Source organism: Drosophila obscura, unplaced genomic scaffold, assembly GCF_018151105.1.
Source record: "Drosophila obscura isolate BZ-5 IFL unplaced genomic scaffold, ASM1815110v1 contig_75, whole genome shotgun sequence".
Taxonomy (NCBI): Eukaryota; Metazoa; Arthropoda; class Insecta; order Diptera; family Drosophilidae; genus Drosophila; species Drosophila obscura.
The window spans coordinates 3,183,212-3,206,752 of NW_024542867.1; the positions used below are offsets into that span (position 1 = coordinate 3,183,212).

At 38.9% G+C, this 23,541-nt stretch overlaps 2 protein-coding genes and 1 long non-coding RNA gene across 4 annotated transcripts; all 3 read right to left on the bottom strand.

Annotated features, from left to right (window-relative positions):
* Positions 1 to 179: 179 nt before the first annotated feature.
* LOC111072148 lies at positions 180 to 3,285 on the bottom strand. Of its 2 annotated transcripts, none has more exons than XR_002607569.2 (4): positions 2,202 to 3,285; positions 2,022 to 2,115; positions 1,600 to 1,953; positions 180 to 1,534 (listed from the first exon to the last, which is right to left on the bottom strand). It is a non-coding gene; the product is annotated as an uncharacterized LOC111072148 (long non-coding RNA). The 2 variants fall into 2 exon arrangements; XR_002607568.2 differs by having other exon boundaries at positions 183 to 1,531.
* A 14,092-nt stretch (positions 3,286 to 17,377) lies between these two features.
* On the bottom strand, positions 17,378 to 19,469 carry LOC111072157. The gene is made up of 3 exons (XM_022363835.1): positions 19,137 to 19,469; positions 18,286 to 18,406; positions 17,378 to 17,641 (listed from the first exon to the last, which is right to left on the bottom strand). Exons 1-3 carry the CDS (start codon positions 19,324 to 19,326, stop codon positions 17,515 to 17,517), a joined length of 438 nt encoding a protein of 145 aa, XP_022219527.1. The 5' UTR covers positions 19,327 to 19,469; the 3' UTR covers positions 17,378 to 17,514.
* A 2,659-nt stretch (positions 19,470 to 22,128) lies between these two features.
* LOC111072162 lies at positions 22,129 to 23,011 on the bottom strand. Its single transcript, XM_022363845.2, has 3 exons — positions 22,666 to 23,011; positions 22,469 to 22,601; positions 22,129 to 22,415 (listed from the first exon to the last, which is right to left on the bottom strand). Exons 1-3 carry the CDS (start codon positions 22,823 to 22,825, stop codon positions 22,307 to 22,309), a joined length of 402 nt encoding a protein of 133 aa, XP_022219537.1. The 5' UTR covers positions 22,826 to 23,011; the 3' UTR covers positions 22,129 to 22,306.
* Positions 23,012 to 23,541: the final 530 nt, after the last annotated feature.

The following is a 23,541-nucleotide window of genomic DNA, read 5'->3' on the forward strand; positions in this document are numbered from 1 at the left end:
AAAAAAATTGCATCGCAAATTTTTGCGTTTTACCCATGCCTAATGCTCAATGCCCATATCCCATGCTCCAGCCCGACAAGCTGATGCCCGTGATTAATGCCCCCAATCTAATCCAGGTCCAATTGCGATTTGATGCCATGTCACATCGCATGAGAAACAAACCCCAGAGATTGGACTAAAACAGTTTGTCATAATAATCGTTTATTTCCCAACAAGCGCAATAATGTCAAGTGCAAGTTGAGTGAGCAGCTCGAATGGAATCACAAAAGGAAACAGGGATTTATCCATTGGAGCAAGTCTAAGCAGATCAGATGGTACTTAGTTGATGCTCTCGTCATATATACCTACTTATTCAGGGTTTTCCTATAACCTTGACCCTGGGAACTTTAAATTAAAAGTGCCAAGCAAAATCTGGGTATTTGGTTTAAATTTATTCCATTAACTAGTCCGTCTCATTCAAATTCTGATTCTACTTCGTTTTGGGTTCTGCAACAGTGTCCTCGGGTCATGGCATTGCTACTCTAGCAAGGTCCTCACGAAGGAAGGATTTTTATCTGGTCCAAGCTTCCCAAACGAGTTTGAATGCTGTTCCCCTTGATGAAAGACACAGTGCAGTCCAACAGCCACCTGGTCACTTTTACTTGAGACGCTTAAGTGGGAATATATACGTACAATATAAACGGCATTAATGTGATACATGAGTTTCGCCAAGTTTCGACTGGCTTCTCTGTACTGAAAACCGTAGAGCAACGACATGGACGATATCCAGAACTCTTCGCGCATCTTAGGAGAAGGCGTCTGAAGCAGAGACATCCATCGGATATTTTGATCTTTAAGTGTACACATGCCCTACCTGCCTTGTATGGTTTTGAGGTAGGATCTATTAGATCTTTTTTCTAGAAAAAATATATATGCAACTGCATACATATGTACCAACTATGGCTAAATTGGAGCAAATGGCAGTCCTTAAGGCATTGCGTCATTCCGTCTTTTATTTTTTTATACCAGAGTAAAGTGGCTCATTTTATTAGAATGTTGATTCCAGAAGGAACTGTTTCCGAACCCACAAAATATATTTATTCTTGTTTGGATTTGTTGTTTCCCCACACAAGCCTACTCATAAATAAAAATTTTAAAGTACAGACAATAGCTATAATCGGTTAACTCGACGATTAATTTTAGTTTCTGGTGCAAGCGATAGCTACATTTAATTATAATTATCGATGATTCGTCAGTGTGAAATAAAAGACAATCCCATCGATAGCTCTTCGATCTGACTCAACCTAGATAACTGCTATTGAGTTTGACGTTGCATCAACTACTTCCCTTGTTGATGTTTATCTTTTCGTATCTTCTTGTGTATGGATAGGGATAAGTGCATCTGACAGTTTTTCTTCTGGTGTATCGACAAGTGCATCTGTTGGTGCATCTGTAAGTTCATCTGATGTTGTATGTTCTGTAGTGTCTGTTCGTAAGACTGATGATGTCTCTAATGTTTCATCATTCTGATGAGGCTCATCTGTTGGTTTATCTGCTGATGATTAAACTGTTGTATCTTTGTTGCATGTTTTGTATTTTGTACTGTTTATGTGGGGATACCTTTTTGGGTTTGACTTGTTCACTCTGTTGTTGTATCTGCTGTCTTTTCGCTGGTGACATTGGGAGATTCAGAGACTCCATCACTTTTCGTCACTTTTTGTACTGTTTTTCTGATGTACTTGTATACTGGGGATCGTATCACGGCTTGTACCGGTAGCTAAACTATCATTTAAGCCGGAAACTCCCTCGGTTGATGTTTGTATACCTACTGCCGATGACCGTATAGATTCTGCCGCTGTTGGAGCCGGCGTTGTGCTGGTCGGCTGAGGGGGCATGCTAATAGCGCTGCAGTATAGATCATTGCACAGTGGATAGCTGTCCTTTTCCTTGGTGCGGAGATGGAAATTGAAAACACTAGGACGTGACAGAAACTAGTTGTAATCAGTGTTCTCAAAGACGACAGTGGAATCCTTTTCACCTACCTCAATTGGTGTCTGTTGCTGCAGCTGAATGAACATCGCAAATACACGGGAAATATGCCCATCTGTTTCTCGCACGTTTGCAGGGTTCTATGCACTATAATTGTGGGAGGGGAGGCAAAAATGCAGAGGATTAGCTAAAAGTATACGGTGACAGCTGTTTTTGTTGGTTAGGGTATTTACCAGCGGCTTCGAAGTGCTTGCAAGCTACGACTGCGGATGCGAGCCTGTGAATAGATAAATATCTAAGAAAAACATTGCATTAATCAGAAGGCAGCTGGTTAGCAGACTTCAATGGATGACGGTTTGTAACTTGCCATCGCTGCCTTCTACGGTGGCTACCACGAGCAGCAGCTGAATGAAAAGGAAAAGTAACATTTCAGCCTTCTTGAATAGCGGCAAGCGCTTAAACGAATATCCACAGCTTCTTTCGCCTAAAGCACACAAATTAAGCGCATGGAAAGTAGAAACACCATTTTTGAAAGTTCGTCTGGCAGTTAGAGAAACTCCATGGTAGTTTGTCAGTAGCTTCCTGTCTGATCGTGCTCCTACCCGGGATGGGGTGCGCGAAGGGAAGGGAATAAGTAGTCCCGGCAGCGAAGGCGTTTTATTAATGCTCGGGTTTTATGCTTTCGACTGTCTGAAAATCGTATAAATAATTTCTTAGCTTCCTTTCCTTTGACACTTTTGAAGTATGCACTACCGAAAAAGATTACAAACTTTCCCAAATGACATTGCAAAAAGTTAAGTAAGTTTTCAGCAGCAACTCGTACAGCACCAACAAAAATATAAGGGACAAGTAATAACAAGAGGGTAAGACGACTCGATAAGTGCTAGAAAATTAAATGCGTAATTGCATTCTGAATATTTATTCGTTGAAGTAGCAGCAGAAGTTGCTGCTCTGTCCGCTCCCCACCGCTGCACAGTGGTTGCATTTACATGTAGAGTATAAACACTTGAGCTGTAATATGAACTAGAGAGAACGTTGAGTCGCTTCTATGGCCACGACTCTACTTTTGTACCCGTTCTCAGTCAGCATATACATATGTACATATGTGAGCTACATCTATCATCTACATCTACAGTGTAGATTCTACATTTCCTCCGCTAGAGGGCGCGCATACAATGCGCAGGGCAGACTTTTTCCGACTTTTTCAGCACTTTTAAACTATTTTTAAACAATTAGCCAAATCATTCTAAACAGATTATTTCATCTGAACTATACTCTAAACCGACTGAATTTATTTTTTTTTATTTATGTAACACTTTCCATATAAAAATCAAACAAACGTTTGACAGCCCTGGAAAGGCCTTCTTTATACAAAAATACTAACATTTTCAGAGTATTCTTAAATTTTCTATTTTTCCGCGTAATTTTCTTAATTTTTTCTTTCATAAGAACCTTCTCCTGACAATAACAAACACAACAGAAAAGAAAAAAGAAATGAAAAGAGAACAGAACAGCAAAATCGGTCCAAATCGGTTCACGCGGGATGCCGGGACCAAGGGAAAAATTTAAATTAAATAACTTTGAAAATCAACACTACATATTTCAAATACATGCACAGAAAATTTGTATGCAGATACCCCTACCCAATTCGCAGATTTCGGCCATTTTGTACCCCAACCTCGAAAACCACTTCTTCTTTACGTAACGCAATTTAAAGTCATATTTTGGCTAATATCTTTAAAACCGTATGCTCGATTATTCCCATTTTTTATGGTGAACATAGGGATAGCCAATTCATATACAACAAGGATTTTTTTTTCCAAATTTCGGCTTTTTGACTATATTTTTCAACAATTTGTCGTACGAATGTAACGCAACCCCAGATAGGAACTACACATAGGTTTTTATATCCGTACTCAAAAAGAGTTAAGGGGTATATTGTATTTGTGGTAAAAGTGGATGTCTGTCTGTCCGTCTTGATGAGCTCCTTGTTCTCAGAGACTATAAGAACTAGACCAAGCAAATTTTATTTCCAAACTCATGTGATATCACACTGCTACAAGTGTATTTCAAAAGTTTCGTCGCGTCCACAGAAGCGACTCAAAAGTCATACTTTTCATTATCCACTTTTGTGAATTTGTTTACTCTCTTTACTGTTAAGCGCAACATTTACTCCTGTTATACCCACGCGCTAGTGCCAGCTCATACAAAAAGACCTCTGCTATATTTACCAAAGATTTAGCGATAGCTAAATCGGGCTGCCACAGCTGTTCGGAGGAATTCCACATTTTTTGTTGCACAGACCAATTTATTCAGATCCAATTTTGAGGTTAGCTTAAATAAAAATTATTTAAACAACGGGCACAAGCTCAGTTGCACTGGCAATGGTATCAAGTCCATGTCAATGCATCAATCAGTCATCTATTTTTTCATTTTACAATTAAGATTCCTTTTGATGTATAAAAGCTGTTTACTTTTCATTTCTGCGAGAAATTTCTTGCCGCTTTGAGAGCTTTGAAAATTTTTACGATTACCGAATGCGGGAGGACGAAACTTTCCGCTTTCAAAAGTAAATCGGAGTTTTTCGCGAAAGTGAAAGCCGGAGCCTGCCTTTACTTATTTCCTGATAACATTTTTCTGTATAAACTTTATACTTTAAAGGAATTAAGTGAGTGGCAGGCACAATTTTAAAGATACGATAAAACAAACAACGCAGTATCGTAGAGAATGACCATATCTACCATATTGCCGAATCTAAATCAGATCGGATCATAATAACAGCCAGAATGAAGAGATTAATTTTCAGTTGCTTCCCCCGCCTCCTCCTGACAGAGACACGCTACTCATTCTCTTTCTCGCTCGCACACTCTGCCTCGTTCAGTGCGCGAGCAACCCCCAGCGGGGGAGATGTAGAATATAAATGGTACATCTATAATCTACATGTTATATGTTAAATATACATTGTAGATGTAGATAACAGTTGTAGCGAAAAAATGTAAAATGTAAAATATTTTTTTAAATTCCAAAATTCTAAAAAATTCTAAAACTCTAAAAAATCATATGCGCAAAAATGTATATGCTGACTGAGTACGGGTATAAGTAGAGTAGCTTCCCCAGAAGCGACTCACACGTTCCTTCTCGTTTTTTGTGTATAGGTGCAGTAGTTAGGCGTCGTTTACGGTATTGCTCATTAAAATTTTTGATCTTAAATTGGTTGAACAAACTTCCAAAAATTTTAAAGTTTTTAAAATCGAAATTTCGTAAAAAATATCGCATAACAATCATAATTAATGCATTTCAAAGCTTAATATTTCCCAGATAGTTAGCTAAAACCACAAAGTGCTTGGGTTCAATTTCTGGCTTCATCAATTAGCTTTAAAGAATGGCAAAGCTCTTTACAAAGAAGCACCTCTAAAAAAAGCATACAAAATAACAGTTTTTAAAAATTCTTTACAAAAAGTTGTGCAATAGAAAAAATATACATATTTCATCAAACAATTTCCAAGCCCCAAATCTTTCAGAAAAAGTTGCTTTGGTTCCTTGAGGAAAAAAAGATTTTCCGATATTCTTTAAAGTTTGATTGCTGAAAGCGCTCATAAATATTTTGACTTTTGACACTTCTTTTCGGCTGGGACCCCACTGTGAATCACTGCCATGTGTTCATCGTTCAATTTTTAGCTCTGATTTATACTTGTATGTATGGTCATATAAAAAAACAAGCACCTTTATTCTGCAGATCAACAAAGCTTGAAGCATTAAAATAAATTTACGAAGTTAAAACGTCCATAAATTTTAGTACATTTTTTACACATAGGCTTACAAATATAAATCAGAGCTAAAAATTGAACGATGAACAAAAAGAACGAACGAAAAAGATCAAACAAAACAGAACGATTTAGTTCACTGTATAAAAACGAACGAACAAACTTGATCAGTAAATTGAAAGGTTTTTACCCAACACTATTATACCGTTACTAGAAGGTATAATGGCTGGTAATTTCAATGCCAGAAATATATCCTTTGGAGACAGCATTACAAGCAGTAAGGGAAGATTCATTGAATAATTTATGTGTGAGTGTATGCAGGATGATGGTCCAACTTTTAGAATACACATACCGCTATGGTCCGGTTTTCGTAAATTTTTTTGATTACGATTTCGGAACAATTCCTGCGAATTGAAATTCTGTGAGCTCCTGTTTTCGTAACTTTTTCCTATCGATAGTGTTTTATTCCGAAATTGTTTTGCAAAATTTGTCTTGAAAAAAAATCTTTGTTTGATTGGAAATGGAAATATTTTAGTTAAATATGCCATCGTTTTGGCAACCGCACTTTATTATACCCAAAACAACACAAAAAATCGGTGAACTATGAACAAATGACATTTGTCCCCTGACCCATATTGATATTAACTTTTATCGATCAAATGGGAATGAACGCGCAATTGCGCGGTGCAGGGAATTTTCGAAAAAGTAAATCAGGGAACTTTGAGATGGAGAAAAAAAAGCAGCAATTAAAAGGAAGCAACAAACTCATGGCAAAGATCCATCAATGGTTCAATGACTAAAGAACCAATATCTTTTTATACTTTTATATGTGCTTCAAGACGAAATTTTGCAAAAAAAATCTGTGATGAAAAAAATTTGTATGCATACCAAAATACCTTTACTTCGAATGCATGGTCATATAAAAAAACAAGCACCTTTATTCTGCAGATCAACATAGCTTGAAGCAATACCTTGCAAAGAAGCCACATAACTGGGGCTTTAAAATATTTTCAAGGGCTGGCGTATCCGGAACTTATGTCTCCTTTGGACTTGGAATGTTTTCGGATATAGTCCTGTATTTGTCTTCACAACTTCCCGAAAAGCAAAACTTCAAGTTTTTTTTGATAACTGGTTCACGTCAGTAAGCTTAATGAATGCTTTGAAAGAAAAAGGAATTCTCGCTGTCAGAACTATTCGCCGAAAACCGCCTTAAAAATTGTGTAAGGTCATATCTCAGGCTGAGGTATGCTTCAGTCTGTCCAGGGTCCTCTACAAGAAAATTTGTAGATTGTAGGAGAACTCCAGGTTTCGAGCTGGCCTTGAAATACAGTAGGCAATGGAAGAAATGATGATGCGGTGGTTTTTTCTTTTGTGGTTCTTGGTTAATTCTTTATTCTTTCATTCACTTAATTCTTCGGGGGCTTGTTTTCAATGGATTACTCGCGAATCTTGTTACTTGGCCTGTGAGCCGGTGGACTGCTTAGTCAGTGTCTCGTGTTCGGGCTGATGGACTGATGGACTGCCTGCTCTTTCGGCCGATCTTGGCCCTTTTATGCAGCTGGCGATCGCACCTGAGACCCGGAAATAATTAATTCCTGCTGACTTAAGGTTATTGGATAACAATAAATGTGTGGTGTGGTAACTAGGTCAAAGCTTGGTGCTTCGTTGACAATTTTTAGTGGGTCAGGGTGGTTTTGCTGAGGCTGCATCCCGGAAGGTGCAGTTGGGAATTGGGTTTCGAAATGTGGTTTTGCCAACTCTGCGAAGTAATGCAGAATGGGTAGAGTTGTTGATCGAGAGCTCTTAATTTTAATAATTGCGTGCGTTGCTTAAGCCTATTGTATTTCCCGGGGTGCTGACGCACCGCTAGTTGTGAGGAGGAAGACACGTGACTCTAATAAATTTTCAATTAGATATAGCCAATGAACTTCTTCAATGCAAGAGTGAAATTCCGTCACGAAAAAAAGGTCGTCCAGCACAGCTTATATTCAATTTCGAGTCTCGTATTTGATGATGAATTCTCGTAATTCACCAAGATCGTCAATTTCAGCATCCCCAGCGCCAACTTCACCATCCCTATCTTCTCCAGCTATATCCGACTCATTAACTCCTACTTGTAAAAGGATGTGTGTTCAGGAACCTTCTTAAGCGATAAGTTATCCGATTGCTCATTCGGATCAATGAGGATCAAAAGGTAGATGCAGACTATGCAAGACAGTATATCCTCGCTCTAAGTATTCTAGGTGTGACGTCTCAAATCTTTGCTAAAATCCTCTAAAAAAAATTGCTTCGTATCGTACCATACATAAGCTTTAGTAAAAGTAGAATAACTTTACATGTTAAGTCTGCGGATCAAATCTGAACATTGAGAAAATAAATTTTAAGTTTCCAATAAACTAGATTATCTAAGAATTTGAATAAATGAAAATAAATCTATTAAATTAATCTTTAGAAAAAACGTATGCTGTATTTTACGTATACTTAATAAAAACGTAATATAAAAATAGTCGAAACAAAAAATATTTCTTGGCATGAATTGGTTTTAGATAGGCGCATAAATTAGGCGTCGTATAAGGTATCGTTTGTAAGAATCGATGGATAAACGGCCAAGTTGCAGCCGTTTGACTAAAACCACTCAAAACTCATTTTACCTGAAAAAATACCGTCCGGTACGTTGCTGGTCCAACTTCCCATAAGTAGCTGATATATAGAATTTCATGCTTTAACCCATACAACCATCAGAAATTTTCAGTCTTTTCAGTATGCTTTAAAAAAATAAAGAATTTTTTATTCAAGTGCTATGTTAATACAATATTTTTAAGATAAGTGATTTAGTGATCAGTGATCACACACTTGTCATTCGAATCAGATTCCCTTATGAGAGTCCACACATAGTCGCACAACAACTTCCTTTTCCAAACACCTTGATACCGTCGTTCCATAGATTTTCATTGTTGATGAAATCTCTCTCCGTGTTCATCTCTAACGTCCCCTAGGCTTGTCGGAAAAAAGTCTAAGTTGGAGTGCAGGAAATGATTTTTAGTGACATGTTGGCTCAAATTTTATCATAATTCTTTATTAGTTCTTGAACGATATTAACGTAATCATCACTCCTGCTGTTACCAAGAAAATTTGTTCTAACCAGTCGGAATGAGTTCCAGGCTGCTTTTTCATCCGTAGATAAAATATTTTCAAATTCGTCATCTTTTAGTAGTTTTCGAATTTGGGGGCCATCAAATACGCCTTCTTTAACTTTTGCCAGCGACAGACGTGGAAAAGCAGTTTTTTGGTAACTCATCGATTCACCTTCCTTATCCAGTGCTTTAACCAAATTTTTCAATAAGCTGCATTTTGTATGTTGTAATTTTCAATGTGTTTTCCTCCCGTTTTGGCCAGAGTTTTCTTGAGTAATGCTGAGTTCTAGTTCTACTATCCCAGCCGTATTTTGTAACCACCTTGCAGTCCCGTCGACATTATCATGGCTACGACTTTTAAGTCACACGCGACCTTCCACTGGTGTTCTTTATATTTTATGTTTTCAAACAATTTAGCCATTGTTTGATATGTTTCCTTCATATTACCAGCATGGGAGATGGGAACAGACGGCTTTTGGTTTCCATTGTGTAATAAAACAGCCTTTAAACTTTCCTTAAGGCTGTCAAAAAATAACCTCCAATCTTTTGGGTCGTAAGCTTCACCCAGTTGCTTGAAGAGTCCGAAAATGTCGTGGAAAACGCAAATCTAATCCTTCGTCAAATAAAATTGTGCGTGAACCAAATGACGCGTCCGGAATAGAGTTCTTTTGACATCTTTCTTCAATAAAGGGGCATCCTTTAAAAAATAGCCCAGAGGCTCGGCTTTACTTTTAGATCCAGGATCCTCACCAAATCGTTCAATTGTTCCTGTGAAAGAGGCTTGCAATATTTATATTCTCCTGATTGGTCATTACTTGAATCCGTTGTTCCATGCAAGGAAGACAACATCTCCTCTTATTTTGCGTTTTAGTGGCGGTATTTCCTCTAAAGGAGGAGCAGGCAGCGTAAAGCCTTGACAAGGTTGTTTCGGGTAACCCCCTTTCATGGATCTCAAGATTCCAGTTATTTTTAATGAACAAACGAAAAATTCAGAGCCGTGAATCTCTGGTAACTGTCCACAACATTTACAACCCAAATGGACATGAACAAGTAGGATACATATCTGAGATCCATATCCATACCTAGGACTCAATAAAACCAAAATTACACGTTCTTTTTGTTGCCTGCAATCCCATTTTGGCAGTTGGACCAGCAACATACAGGACGGTATTTTTTTAGGTAAAATGAGTTTTGAGTGGTTTTAGTCAAACGGCTGCAACTTGGCTGTTTATCCATCGATTCTTACAAACGATACCATAAACGACGCCTTATTAATGCGTCTATCTAAACCCAAAATTCATGCACAAAAAAATGCAATGAAAAATACAGCAAACAATTTTCAAATTTGAGTTTGAAAGCTTAATATTTTGCAGACGTTAAGCTGTAGCTAAAAAGTGTCTGGGTCAGATTTATAACAAGATATAAGATACTTAAGTTATGTGAAAAATATAAGTAAAACCTCTGAAAAAAAGCATGAAAAAACGAGAAGGAACGTGTGAGTCGCTTCTGGGGACGCGACTCTACTTCTACCCGTACTCAGTCAGTAAATACATTTTTGAGCTTATGATTTTTTAGAATTTTAGAATTTAAAAAAAAAAATTTACATTTAAAATTTTTTGCTACATCTGTTATCTACATTATACATGTACCATTTATATTCTACATCTCCTCCGCTAGAGGGCGGTCGCGTACATAACAAGGCGGAGTGTGCGAGCGAGAAAGAGAATGAGTAGCGTGTCTCTGGCTGGCGGAGGCGGGGCAACCAAGAGAAAATTAATTTCTTCATTCTGGCTATAATTATGATCCGATCTGATTCAGATTCAGATTCAGCAATCTGGTAGATATGGTCATTCTCTACGATACACAGTGGTCGATTCTGCCTATCTGGCAGGCAATAAATCAAAAATTAAAATGTCGAATCTTGCTAATTTTTTTTACTTTTTGGAAAGTAAACATCCCACTGATATTTATTGCGATATTTATATATTTTTCGTATCGATAGCCCAGTACCTGCACGCGGTTGAATCGCAGCAAACTTTTCTGTCCATACCTAAGTACATTTTACCGCCTTTTTATTGCTTTTGGTAAAGCAAAATAAATCTTAATGTTTTGCGATTTGTATTAAAATTATCATCCATTTTGATCATAGTTGGTAAGTATTCAATAAAAAATATATGTGTTGGTCCCGTGCTTGCATGTATTAGAGGTAAATCGTTGTAGAACTTAACATTTCCTTTAGTGTGCTATTAATATCATACCCGACACTTGCATGGAATAGATCTTTTGACATCCGCCCCCTTCCGCCTTCAATCTTTTTTTATTTATGAAACCAGTATTTTTTTATTCTTCTGTGTTAAAACAAATTGCAACTACTTGCAACACGTTAATTTATTTGATTTTATAGGGAAAATGGCAGTGTCAAAAAGCACGCTTTTCGCGATGTTTCGTAAAAAACTGAGTAAGAAAAAAAGCTGAAGCGAGTTGGATCAATGTTTTCGCTCAAATAATTGATAAAAACAAACTCAGCGAAACTGATTGTTAGCGAATAAAAAAAAAATTAATTAATTTTGCCTCTGAGTGAAGTGTGCAGCAGAAATTTAAAATACTTCAAAAAACAGACCATAAGTTTTAATTTTTACCTATACTTTTTTTGTATTAATATAAAGTGTTTATAAAAACATATTTTGAAATAAAAAAAATTATTTTTTTTTTAAATTTATTTTTAAAAGTTTTTAAGTTAAAAAATAAAACTTTAAAATTTATTTAAATACTCCGCGGATTTATATTCCAAAATACAAAAATATTTTTAAAAATGTTACTCATTTATTTTTTCAGTTATTAATTATTGCCTGCCAGATTGGCAGAATCGACCACTGTGCGATACTGCGTTTTTAGTTTAATCGTATCTTTAAAAATGTACCTGGCACAGATTTTCGTCCTTTGTGGGGGCGGGCGAAATTTTGAAATACACTTGTAGCAGTCTGATATCACATGAGTCTGGATAAAAAATTTGGTAGCTCTAGCTTTTATAGTCTCTGAGATGCAGGCGCTCATCAAGACGGACGGACGGACAGACGGACATGGCTATATCGACTCGGCTTGATCAAGAATATATATACTTTATGGGGTCGGAAACGTTTCCTTCTCTGCGTTGCACACATCCACTTTTACCACATTCCTAATATACCCCTTAGCTCTTTTTTGAATACGGGTATAAAAACGCAGTATCGTATATATACTTCTACAATGTATATTCTACATCTAACATGTAGATTCTACATGTACCATTTAGATTCTACATCTCCTCCGCTAGAGGGCGCTCGCGTACATAACGCGGCAGAGTGTGCGAGCGAGAAAGAGAATGTGTAGTGGGTCTCTTGCTGTTAGAAGGCGGGGGAAGAAATACACTTGTAGCAGTGTGATATCACATGAGTCTGGAAACCAAATTTGGTTGCCCTAGCTCTTATAGTCTCTGAGATCTAGGTGACAAACAAGACGGACAGACGGTCAGACGGAAAGACAGACATGGCTCTATCTACTCGGGTATTGATGCTGATCAAGAAATACTTTATGGCGTCGGAAACGTTTCCTTATTTAATATACCCCTAAACTCTGTTTGAGTACGGGTATAAAAATAAAAAAATTCTTTAAAAAAACTAAAATTTGTGTATCCCGAAATCTATCAGAAAAAGTCATTTTTGGCCGGGAAAAAATTTCAATTTTGTAGAGTAGTGTAATCAAATATATTAGTATTATATTTGTTTTTTAAGCTCAAACATACTTCTGATGTTTAGATACAAATGAACAAGGCTCAAAAGGATAAAAATTCGAAATAAAAATAAACTGGAACTTTTTTTTTACTTCCCACGAGAAATGTTCTATCGATGGTATTGGCGCAACTGCCAAAATGAATGTGAGGAAGCATATTTTGACTCTTGAATGCATAGTCATATGTGCTTCCGACTTTGTAGCTGTCTTTGTCGCATATTTAAGGTAACAGTCTTTTTTGTAACGTAACAGTGCGCACATTTTTGCTTGTCAAAAAAGGAAAAAAATAGTTTTTGACATAACTAAAATTTACTTTATTACTTCCATCTTTAAGCTAAAATGTTGTATTACTCGTTAAAAATAGTCAAGCAGAATAGCAGACTTCTTCGAAAGGGTTGCACAAATTTAAAACCTACTTCCTAATTTGTGTAACGTAACAGTCCATTTGAGACGTTCATAACTCTTACATAACAACGCGTACAAATATGCACAAAAATCGATATATCTATACCGTCTTACCGTTGCTGGCCTAGCAAGCAATGGTTGTTTTGCCATTTTTTAATTTTACGTGTATAAAAATTGAAATTACATACAAGTAAACAATCATTGCTTGGTGATATATAAAATAGGGTACAGTTACAGTTTTTTTCTATGGCAGAACTTTTTTTGAAGAATTTTTTAAATCTGGTATTTTTTTTAAAGCTTTTTTTAGAGGTAGCGCTTCTTTTTTCCACGTACCTCTACTATCTTACGTCTGGTTGTAAAGAACTTTGCTATTTTGAAAAGATAATTAAAACAGCTACATGGTTAGCCCAAACGATTTTAGCTTAGCGTCTGGGAAATATAAAGCATTGAAATGAAAAAGGATGATTTTTATTTGGTATTTTTTACGAAATTTTGACTTTAAGGAAAGGAGGGAAAAAAAAAAGTTGGATTTTGTCGAGTAGTGTAATTAAGTTATGTGAAAAAAGAAGCGCTACCTCTGAAAAAAGCTTAACAAAAAATTACCAGTTAATTTAAAGGTCCCAATCGATGAGAAAAAGTCGGTTTGGTTCGAAGCGTAAAAGAGTCCAGTTTTGTCGAGAAATGTAATTAAATTTACTTGTTCACAATTTAATTTAATTTTTCATTTTAATTTAAGAGAACATAAATAAACAGTCAAATAGCACAACTTTCTTGATGGTTTACCAATTGTGGTTTCCTACTATGAAAAAAACACATTTCACAACACTGGTCAGGGAAAAATCCCAAATATAAAATTCAAACCAATTTTTGGGGTCGTCACAAATGCTTACCAATTTTTAATAATTTTGAAAAATAGCGTTGATAAGTGAGTTTCCCAATATTTATTTGGACCAGGCAACAGCAGTAAGTATTGCGCTTAACAGTACAGGTGGAAATAAACGTTTTTTCGAATGTCAGAGAACCTTGAAGTGAAAAAGAAGGTACTAGATACAATAATAGTTAAATTTAAAAAACTTGTTTAATGGTATGAGGGAGATACATCAAATATTTAATTTTCTAACACCATAATTTTTGGTAGATTTTGACCAAAAAATTTTGTTATAAAAGTGTGACGCATTCAAAAATAAATAAGCTGACATAAATGGCCCCCAACTTGTCCCTACAGTTTATAAAACTTTTAATACTCCGTCGGGAATAAATCAGGCCGTCTTTCGTCTCTTGATTTCACTTCTTTCTCTCTTTCTCTTCCGTTCTCTTGATTTCTCGCGCTCACAAAAGGACTCGCTTACTTTGGAGCATGCCCAGCTGCCCCTTAATAGTCTTGATCTGGCACTCACTTCTTGCAGATCGTCTTGGAATTGGTCTTCAATCTTGAGCTGATTTTACAGCTGCGATTTTATCTATGACCAAAAAAACGGAATAAGAATCACACTAAACTCTTTTTTGTATTTACAATTAAAAAATAAACTAAATTTTTAGCTTTAAATGTATGAGAAATGATGCAGGGTTAACATAAATGTATATCATTAAGAGAATATCAATAAAGAAGGACGCAGTAAATTATGCGTTGTTGCTGAGAGCGAGGATTGAGAACGAGTGAGTGTCGTCTCAGCCGAGTGTGGCGCGGAGTGGAGTGTGTTGGTTGCCTCAGAGAGAGAAGAATCAAAAAGAAATTTCGATAGAAGAGAAATTGTATGATACAGTGCCATGTACAGTGCCATGTATTGCCTGAGCGAAGAGACGCTGGCTGGCACAAGAAGTAGACGACAGTTAGCTTCCAGATTCGGTACAAGAATATACACAACCACCCAAGCCCTCAGCCAATGACATAATAATAACACTGATTACGATTCGATAGAAGATAGAAGATAGAACAAAATGCATTGTATTCCCGAAGAGCATTAAATTTGCTGTAGGGGCAGATGGTTATACTAATCCAATGCCTTTAAAAGACAAAGCTTCGCAAATTGCAAACGCACTATCGTACATCACAAGAATTCAAAGAGCTCGAAGACGCTGCTGTGTAATATATTTTTAGAGCAGGGAACAATTATGTTTGTAAAAGTTAAAAGTTTCTAGCGACAACATTGTCTGCTCCAACCTTTTGATTTCACATGGCTATTGTCACCCCAAAATCCGCTTTACTCTACGCTCGGCGCGACCGACGGTTTTCCACTTGGCCAACCGCACTAAGCCGTATAGCTTGCCTTGACTGGAGGAAAAGAGGTGTGGGGTACCACTTGGGTGTGAGCAGATATCTGTACTCGTACGTGTCGTTGCCAAAGGCGTAAAATGTATTTTACTGAAACTAGGCAAACAATTACCTCGAGCGACTAGCGTCCATTAGTAGAGAGAGCGAGAAGAGCAGATTGAGCGAAGTTGTTTGTGCTATCACTCTGTTAGCGGGTGAGAGAAAGAGCCAGAGAATTTTCAGATGAACAGCTATCCTGCCCACTCCTCTGGGCGAGTCAGTTACCCTATTTTTGGGCTCGAGTCAACCCAAATACTAATTTGAATGCAAATGTTTGTAAATTGAATAAGGCTAGGTTCTCTCCTCTTTGGTGTGTGTGTAGCCGTATCTTTGCCTGAGTTTGGTTTATATGTCCCTTTGTTAGTCCTTCATTATGGAGACGCCCCGTTTCCGGAAATCTACGAAGGGCCAGCCGCAGAGGAGTAAAGAAAATCACCATCATTTTAATCAATTAAAACAGCGGTGGCCATGCTTTTTAGATTTGCAGTCTAACAACAGCAGCAACAACAAAAAGTACTTTCCAAGATGAGGTTCACTCTTCAGAGACATGCACACGCAATACATGTTGTTTTTGGCACACATATATACAGTGATGGAAAAAATAATAGAAACGGCATTTTTTTTCGCCTTTTTCAAAATTTTCTTCAGTCAATAATTTTATACCCGTACTCAAAAAAGAGTTAAGGGGTATATTACATTTGTGGTAAAAGTGGATGTGTGTAACGCAGAGAAGGAAACGTTTCCCACCCCATAAAGTATATATATTCTTGATCAGCATCAATAGCCGAGTCTATACAGCCATGTCCGTCTGTCCGTCCGTCCATCCATCTTTCCGTCCGTCCGTCTGTCCGTCTCGATGGGCGCCTAGATCTCAGAGACTGTAAGAGATAAAGAAACCAAATTTGGTTTCCAGACTCATGTGGTATCACACTGCTACGAGTGTATTTCAAAATTTCGGGCCTCCCCTTACCGCCACCACAAAGGACGAAAATCTGTGGCAGACACAACTCGAAGATACCAGAAAACTAAAGTATCGCAGTATCGTAGAGAATGACCATATCTACCACATTGCCGAATCTGAATCAGATCGGATCATAATTATAGCCAGAATTAAGAAATTCATTGTCAGTTGCTTCCCCCGCCTCCCCCTGCCAGAGACACGCTACTCATTCTCTTTCTCGCTCGCACACTCTGCCTCGTTATGTACGCGGGCGCCCTCTAGCGCCGTAGATGTAGAATATAATTGGTACATGTAAAATCTAGATAACAGATTTAGCAAAAAAATGTTTTTTTTTAATTCTAAAATTCTAAAAAATTATAAGCTCAAAAATTTACATATGTATGGCTTCGACAGCAATAAGAAACAAAATTTCCGTCCTTCCGTCCCCTTTCGCCACCACAAAGGACGAAAATCTGTGGCAGTTACAACTTTGAAGATACGATAGAACTAAAGTTGTATCGCAGTATCGTAGAGAATGACCATATCTACCAGACTATCGAATGTGAATCATATCGGATCATTATTAAAGCCAGAATGAATAAATTAATTTTCAGTTGCCTTCCCCACCTCCTCCAGCAAGAGACCACGCTACTCATTCTCTTTCTCGCTCGCACACACTGGTTACTGTGCAATGCTCGGCCTTTGCGGAGATGTACAATCTACATTGTGTATGTATAATCTAGTACGGGTATAAGAGTATAATGAGTACGGGTATAAGAGTAGAGTCGCATCCACAGAAGCGACTCACACGTTCCTTCTTGTTTATTTTTGTATTGGGCATTCCATTTGGCTTCGGTGGTCAAAACTGTGCTACCCTGTACCCAAAGAATGAACACTGCTCTCAGTCTATCCACAGTGGAGTTCTTCAAGTAGAGAATGAAGAATGGAGATAAAGGACTAGTGAGCGTAGAGCGGTTGCTGTTTTTTTAGTTCGTGCGAAATCACAAAATTTGTGGGATAGTATTCTCATTTTTATCGTGGTCTCAGCCCTCTCGAAGAAACTCCTTCAGTAAATAACCCCTTTTTCAACGCAGATAACCATATTTATTAAATCAGACAGCATGAAGTCACGGAAAAACATTAAACAAAAGTATGGAATAGTCAGCATTAGAAGCACGAGAAGAAGATTACACATAAAGAAGCTGAACCGCCGTGCATGAGGTGTCAGAAGTTCTGCTGCTCGTGACCGAAGAACGTGAACGTCTCGTTGCAGCGTATTTCGTAGCAGTCCGGGAACGACGTGAAGTGCCTCGATAAGCGCAGATCGAAAATGAATTCGCAGTACGGGTAACTGCAATCAGAGAGAAAACACTGAAAACAGAGCGATTTCTGGATGCAGGTAATGGTGTGTTGTGTGTGAATGGATGGAGGGTGGGTGAAGCACCAAAAAAAGGAGAAAAAGCTGATAAAATATGAATTCCGAATGGCTATGACGATGGCGATGCGATGGCAGTAGCACCTCTGGCTGCCACAGAAAAACGATACAAAACAATCTGAAACTGCTACCAGCCATTTTAATTGCTATGCAATTCAAATGCCATATATGCATGTACAGTGTACACCTGTACAGTGGACATTTCCATCCCAAATTTTTTAAGGATAAAAGTACTATAACCGTGAGTGTTTACAGAAGAGAGCTACCACTGTACATGTTCATATGTGCGGATGTGTGTATGTGCGTATGTGTGTTTTGTACCCCAAAGCCCAAGGTCCAAAAAGCAAACCCGAAGAAAAAGCCAAATAAGTTTATTTTAAAATGCAATTCACACCACAAAATAACAGGGGCATGCATAAATTGTATGTTGTGTGTGTGAGTATATCAGTACATATATGTACGAACGAACGAGGGGGAGACTGGGTGAATATTTCAATGGCAATACGAATGTGTTTTAGTGAGTGTGAGTGAGTGAGTGAGTGAGTGATTGCAGAACTTACATCGGCGGAAACCAGAGGAAGCAGCGATATGTGCAGAGTATACCAAATGGTCGCTTAAATTCACCATCTCCCGTTTGAATCGAGCCGGAATTGTGCTTCCTCCAGCACTGTGATGCCCAGCCTGTGAACGGTACTCAAATATGGTCACACCCAAAAACACATACGACTCAATGTGAGAAAGTGCAAAGCAACCAATCTGTTTGCCAGACTTAGATCGTGCGTCACTTATTTGCATGGTTACGTTCTCGTTTTCACATAGGTTGGCAAACAGCTTAGATTCGACAATTTTTATAATAAAATATTCGATAAAAAGAGGAAAGTTCCCCTTCCCCCATCAATTCTGCACAGAAATCGTACGCGAACAGCTGCAATCAACTTTAAACTTTCATATTATTTTTGTAAAGTCTTACTCAGCTGATTTAGCCATGATTTCCCCTCAAAAATTCTGAAATTCAATTTACAAGGAAGACTTGTATGCATTTCAAATACATCTGGAACTATTTTTCTGTGTCTGTGTCTGTGTACATATATATGAATTTTTAGGATACATATTCTGTACAAACTTTCGTCGATAGAGTTTTGTGCATTTTTCATATGGTCCTGAGCGCTAGTTCAGTTCATAAAATCTTTATGGTATTTTCTGTTGAAACGTTTATTCAAGTACGATTATTTGAAAAAATCACCCAATTTACATATGTGCATATTTATGTACATATGTAGAAAATTAAAGCACTCATAAGCACAATGGCCGAATTCTAGTCTGATTTCGGCCTAACACTTGAACAAAAAGATAAAAAAAAAAAAACGGGAAAAAAATAGTCGGGATGGAGGCAAATGGCTGAGTTACGTACTTCCATAGTTGTAATCGCACAAGCAGCATAGGACCAACAGCAGCACAAATGTGACTGTTGTGGTGCCTCTGCGTGTGTGTATGGCAGTGGTTGTGGCTCCCTTGGTGTTTCGCGCCGGTGCCATCGATTTGGCCATTGCGCAACAATCGAAAGTACAAGCCCCGTCTGAGTAGAAGTCCGTTTGTGCCATGGAGCGGCTCAGAATGCCTGCGTGTCTGAGTGCTTTGAGTGCTTCGCGGGAATGTGAATGTCTCGGCGCGCTGCTTAACTGCAGCCTGCGATGGGTGTCGCGAATGTGCCGAAAATCGCGAATAAACAGGAGACGCAGCCGGAGCGACAACACCAGCAAATCAAAATGGGGAAGAAATTCCGAAGGTTTGGGGCTGTGTTTCGTTTATGTGCGCCTAAATTGATGCCAATTGATAAATTATTGTATGCGCTCATGTGGGATGCCTCATCCGCCTCTTTGCTTGACTCTCTTTTGCTGCTCTCTGATATGATTGCCAGGTCCGGAGCGAGATAGAAATACTTCGTCACCTTCGCTCTCGCACTTTTGTTCGTCTGGGTCAGTCTCAACCTCGCCTTCGTTTTGGATTTATATCTCTTCTACCGGGTTCGGATTAAGTCTCGACTGGGATATACAGCTCTTGCTGCCGACACCTTTAGCGTTTCGCTTTCAAATACGTAGCAAAAGCTATACATAGCTACATATATTACCAAATTTAAAACTAGAAATAAATATGATTTATAAAAATAAAACTTCCCTCGCACTATATAGACCATTTCTATCCCGGCTTATGCTTCAAATTATAGTCTTTAATTAAATAAAAAGGTTAGTTTTTAATTGAATTTAAAAATCTAAATCTAAATTTTTTCTCTTACGAAATCTAAACATATGAATCATCGAGATAAAGTTCAGGTTGCGCTTTTTATACCCGTACTCAAAAAATAGTTAAGGAGTATATTGTATTTTTGGTAAAAGTGGATGTGTGCAACGCAGAGAAGGAAACGTTTCCGACCCCATAAAGTACATATATTCTTGATCAGCATCAATAGCCGAGTCGATATAGCCATGTCTGTCTGTCCGTCCGTCCGTCTGTCCGTCTGTCCGTCTCGATGAGCGCCTGGATCTCAGAGACTATAAGAGCTAGAGCTACCAAATTTTCTATCCAGACTCATGTAATATCACACTGCTACAAGTGATTTCAAAATTTCGCCCCGCCTCCTTCCGCCCCCACAAAGGACGAAAATCTGTGGCAGGCACAATTTTAAAGATACGATAAAACTGAAAAGGCAGTATCGTAGAGAATCATATCTACGAGATTGCTGAATCTGAATCAGATCGGGTCAAAATTTGGTCGAATTTGGTTGCCCTAGCTCTTATAGTCTCTGAGATCCAGGCGACAAACAAGACGGACGGACGGACAGACAGACATGGCTCTATCGACTCGGCTAATGATGCTGATAAAGAATATATGTATATACTTTATGGGGTCGGAAACGTGTCCTCCTCTGCGTTACACACATCCACATATATACCGCAAATCTAATATACCCCTTAACTCTTTTTTGAGTACTGGTATAAAAATAAAAATACCTTATTATCAATATGAACTAGGGTCTAAGTTTCAATATTATTTGAAAAACCGACGAATTCATTTTGAATGTATATTTAATCAAAATTGCCTGAAATTGCCCCACCAGATGGTTGCACAATTTTGCGCTATGTTAATTAATTTGTTCATAACTATTTTAAAATAATCAAATTCCCAGTGCCCAGAAATTGCCGTAATTTGCCAATCAACATTGAAATATACAGAAGCCAGCAACAGCCCACGCACCCAAGCAAGCTAACATGTGAGCATGGGAGCGAATTACGCACTAATTCCAAACCGACCTACCCGCTTCATTCCATTCCGATCCGCAGTCCATCCCTATTGCGTTCCCCCTTTCAACGCACAACGACCACGACCCAAATCCCAGTGACGAATACACGGACAGAGCCGAAATCCACTCGAGCCGAGTTGAGATCACTTGATCTTCTGCTGCGGGGTACGTTGGCCTTCAGCGATCAATGTCATTTCGTTTGAATCCATTAAAGTGCGGGTCCATCTGGACCAAGCCGCATTTGAGGCGTGTGAGTTGTTCGTTGTTTCCCCTGTACCTCATTCGCTGTGTGTGACCCCCCGCTCACTGAAACTCGCATATGCGGCAGCGATAGCACTTTTGTGCGCTACCCTTCTGTGGTTCAGGTGCGCAAGTTAACAGCTCCATTGAGTGGAGCCACGAAATTAATCTTATTTTTAGCCAGTTCCTGCTAATGCCAACGCCAACTTCAACCCCACTCTTCCGATGAGCATCCATCCCTCTCCATCCCATCCGCGGGTACAAAAATATTCAGGAAACGCTTTGGCATAAGTTTGACTTGCTTATAAACGTCGAACGATATATTTGCGGCTGTTAGCGGAGGCGAGAAGTTTGCCCGAGCTGAGCTCCCGCCTATCCTAACTTGGAAAAGTTTGGTTAGCTCCCCATCCCAAAACCTCCATCAACTTGAGCGGAAATATCGCTTTTAACCAGGCAGCATCCAACAAAAAAGATACGGAGAAAAAAAAAGCAAAAACGACGACGGTAACAAAGTGTTTCAAATTTGTTTACCACAAAAATTGGATTGCTTTTTGGCTAGCTTACAGGTGTATGGCGTGGCTCTCCATCACAAAGGGCTGCTCGATGTCGATGGATGGGACTGAGAAGAGCCGAAGGAAGAGTTGGTTCCACTGACAGCTCTAGTAGCATTTAAATTTAGCCAATATATGAAGTGAAAATGGCCTTGGGGCTGAGCAGATTCCAGTTAGTTGAAGTCAGGCCTTTCAGAACGAACTTTGAGTGCAGGCGCTGATGAACGCGGATGAACGAACTAGCGGATCATCTGAGTGGCATAAATCAAGTATACAATTTAAACAGATGATTTAAAGAGCTTCTGTTTTTCGTGAATATACATTTATATTTTCATTTTGTTTCAAGAGTAATTTCCTATATTTCCATATAAAATCTAGTAATAATCAGACTTATGCTATGAAAAAAAAGCTTATAACTGCTGCTGAAATAAATACAATAGTTAACATTATATGGATATGGCCTACATTGTGTTAGGGCCTGGGCTGGTAACTCTAGCTAAAATAATTTAAGAGAGTACACTTGACGGTGGTACAGTCGGGCAGTGAAGTGAACAGTACGCAGGATAATTTATAGTCGTAGATGAACTCGCAAGTGGGGAAGCTGTAACAAGAAAGCGAGAGTAGAATGAGAGTGGTCACACCCTCACGGCTCACCTTGTTGTGAAGAACCAAGTGCACTTGAAGTTGCACAATATGCCATAGGGCTTTTTCAGCTGCTCCTTCTTATTGACAATGGTGTTTTGCAGATTGTAGCCATCGTAGCGACGCCAGCAGTGATTGATGTTACCTGGCGAAAGCAATCCTAGAGATGGGACCGAGGATGGCTAACAGTCACAATGACAGCTACTTACGGCGTATGTGATGGCTCCCGCCGTGGTGGTGGAAGTCACGCCCCTCCAGCTGGCTGCCATGACCGTTGGTGGCCTCCACGCCTCTGCTGCCATCGAATAACAGAAGATACCACAGTACTACGGAGCTGACGATGAAGATATACGTCACTAATTTGGCCATTTTCTTTTTCAAGGATTTGGCTGCTTTTCTTGGCGTAGTTTAGTTTGCTCTTGGTCTGGTCTAGTTCTAGTCTGAGCGACACAGCAGCAGCAGCAGCACCAGCCCGTTTCTGGATAGAATTCCTATTCTTCTGGTTACTCCCCCGCTTCGTGCAGGTTTCTCTTTCTCCCAGTTTTCGCTGCTTTCCGCGGTGCTCAAAGCTGTCCGTCCGCAATGTTCGCATATATGTGTGTAGTATGTGTGAGTGGTTATGGCTTATGTCTGTCGCTCTCGCTGTCGCTTTCGTTGCCGCTGCGAATGTCGCCCCTGCACTAAATACATTTTCTGAAAAAGTGAATTTGCTTTGCCCAGAGCTCTGCTGGTTGGTCTGCGAGCTCCTCCGTTTGTGCAGCGCCGCGTCGCAATATTCGTCACTCAGTTCAACGGGCTCGGGCTCCCAGAGCAGTACTGGACAGCACAAACAAGTACAGTGGACCAGCCCGCCTGGGTATTTTGATGTTGTTTATTTTTGGATCTTTTCGGACACCGGCAGCGACACAAACTATTCAATTTGAGAGCGTGTTTTTGGTTCGCTCCATTCCGGTCCGGTCTGTCACTCATTTTGCTAATTTAAATAATCAAATGCGAATTAGCTGCGACGGTGTGATGCTGTGTGTGTGCCTGATGCTAACAACATGCTGCAAAGGGGCTACGAACCCGGGCGCTGAGTATTTCAT

Excerpts from the sequence above, each read along its gene's own strand:
- LOC111072157 (XM_022363835.1), bottom strand. The coding sequence starts at position 19,326 with ATGGCACAAACGGACTTCTACTCAGACGGGGCTTGTACTTTCGATTGT. Across the intron at positions 18,407-19,136 it reads GTGCGATTACAACTATGGAA|GCTGGGCATCACAGTGCTGG; the intron begins GTACGTAACTCA and ends TACCGTTCACAG. Across the intron at positions 17,642-18,285 it reads TTCCTCTGGTTTCCGCCGAT|TTACCCGTACTGCGAATTCA; the intron begins GTAAGTTCTGCA and ends CTCTGATTGCAG.
- LOC111072162 (XM_022363845.2), bottom strand. The coding sequence starts at position 22,825 with ATGGCCAAATTAGTGACGTATATCTTCATCGTCAGCTCCGTAGTACTG. Across the intron at positions 22,602-22,665 it reads CGGGAGCCATCACATACGCC|GTAACATCAATCACTGCTGG; the intron begins GTAAGTAGCTGT and ends TGCTTTCGCCAG. Across the intron at positions 22,416-22,468 it reads ACTTGGTTCTTCACAACAAG|CTTCCCCACTTGCGAGTTCA; the intron begins GTGAGCCGTGAG and ends TTCTTGTTACAG.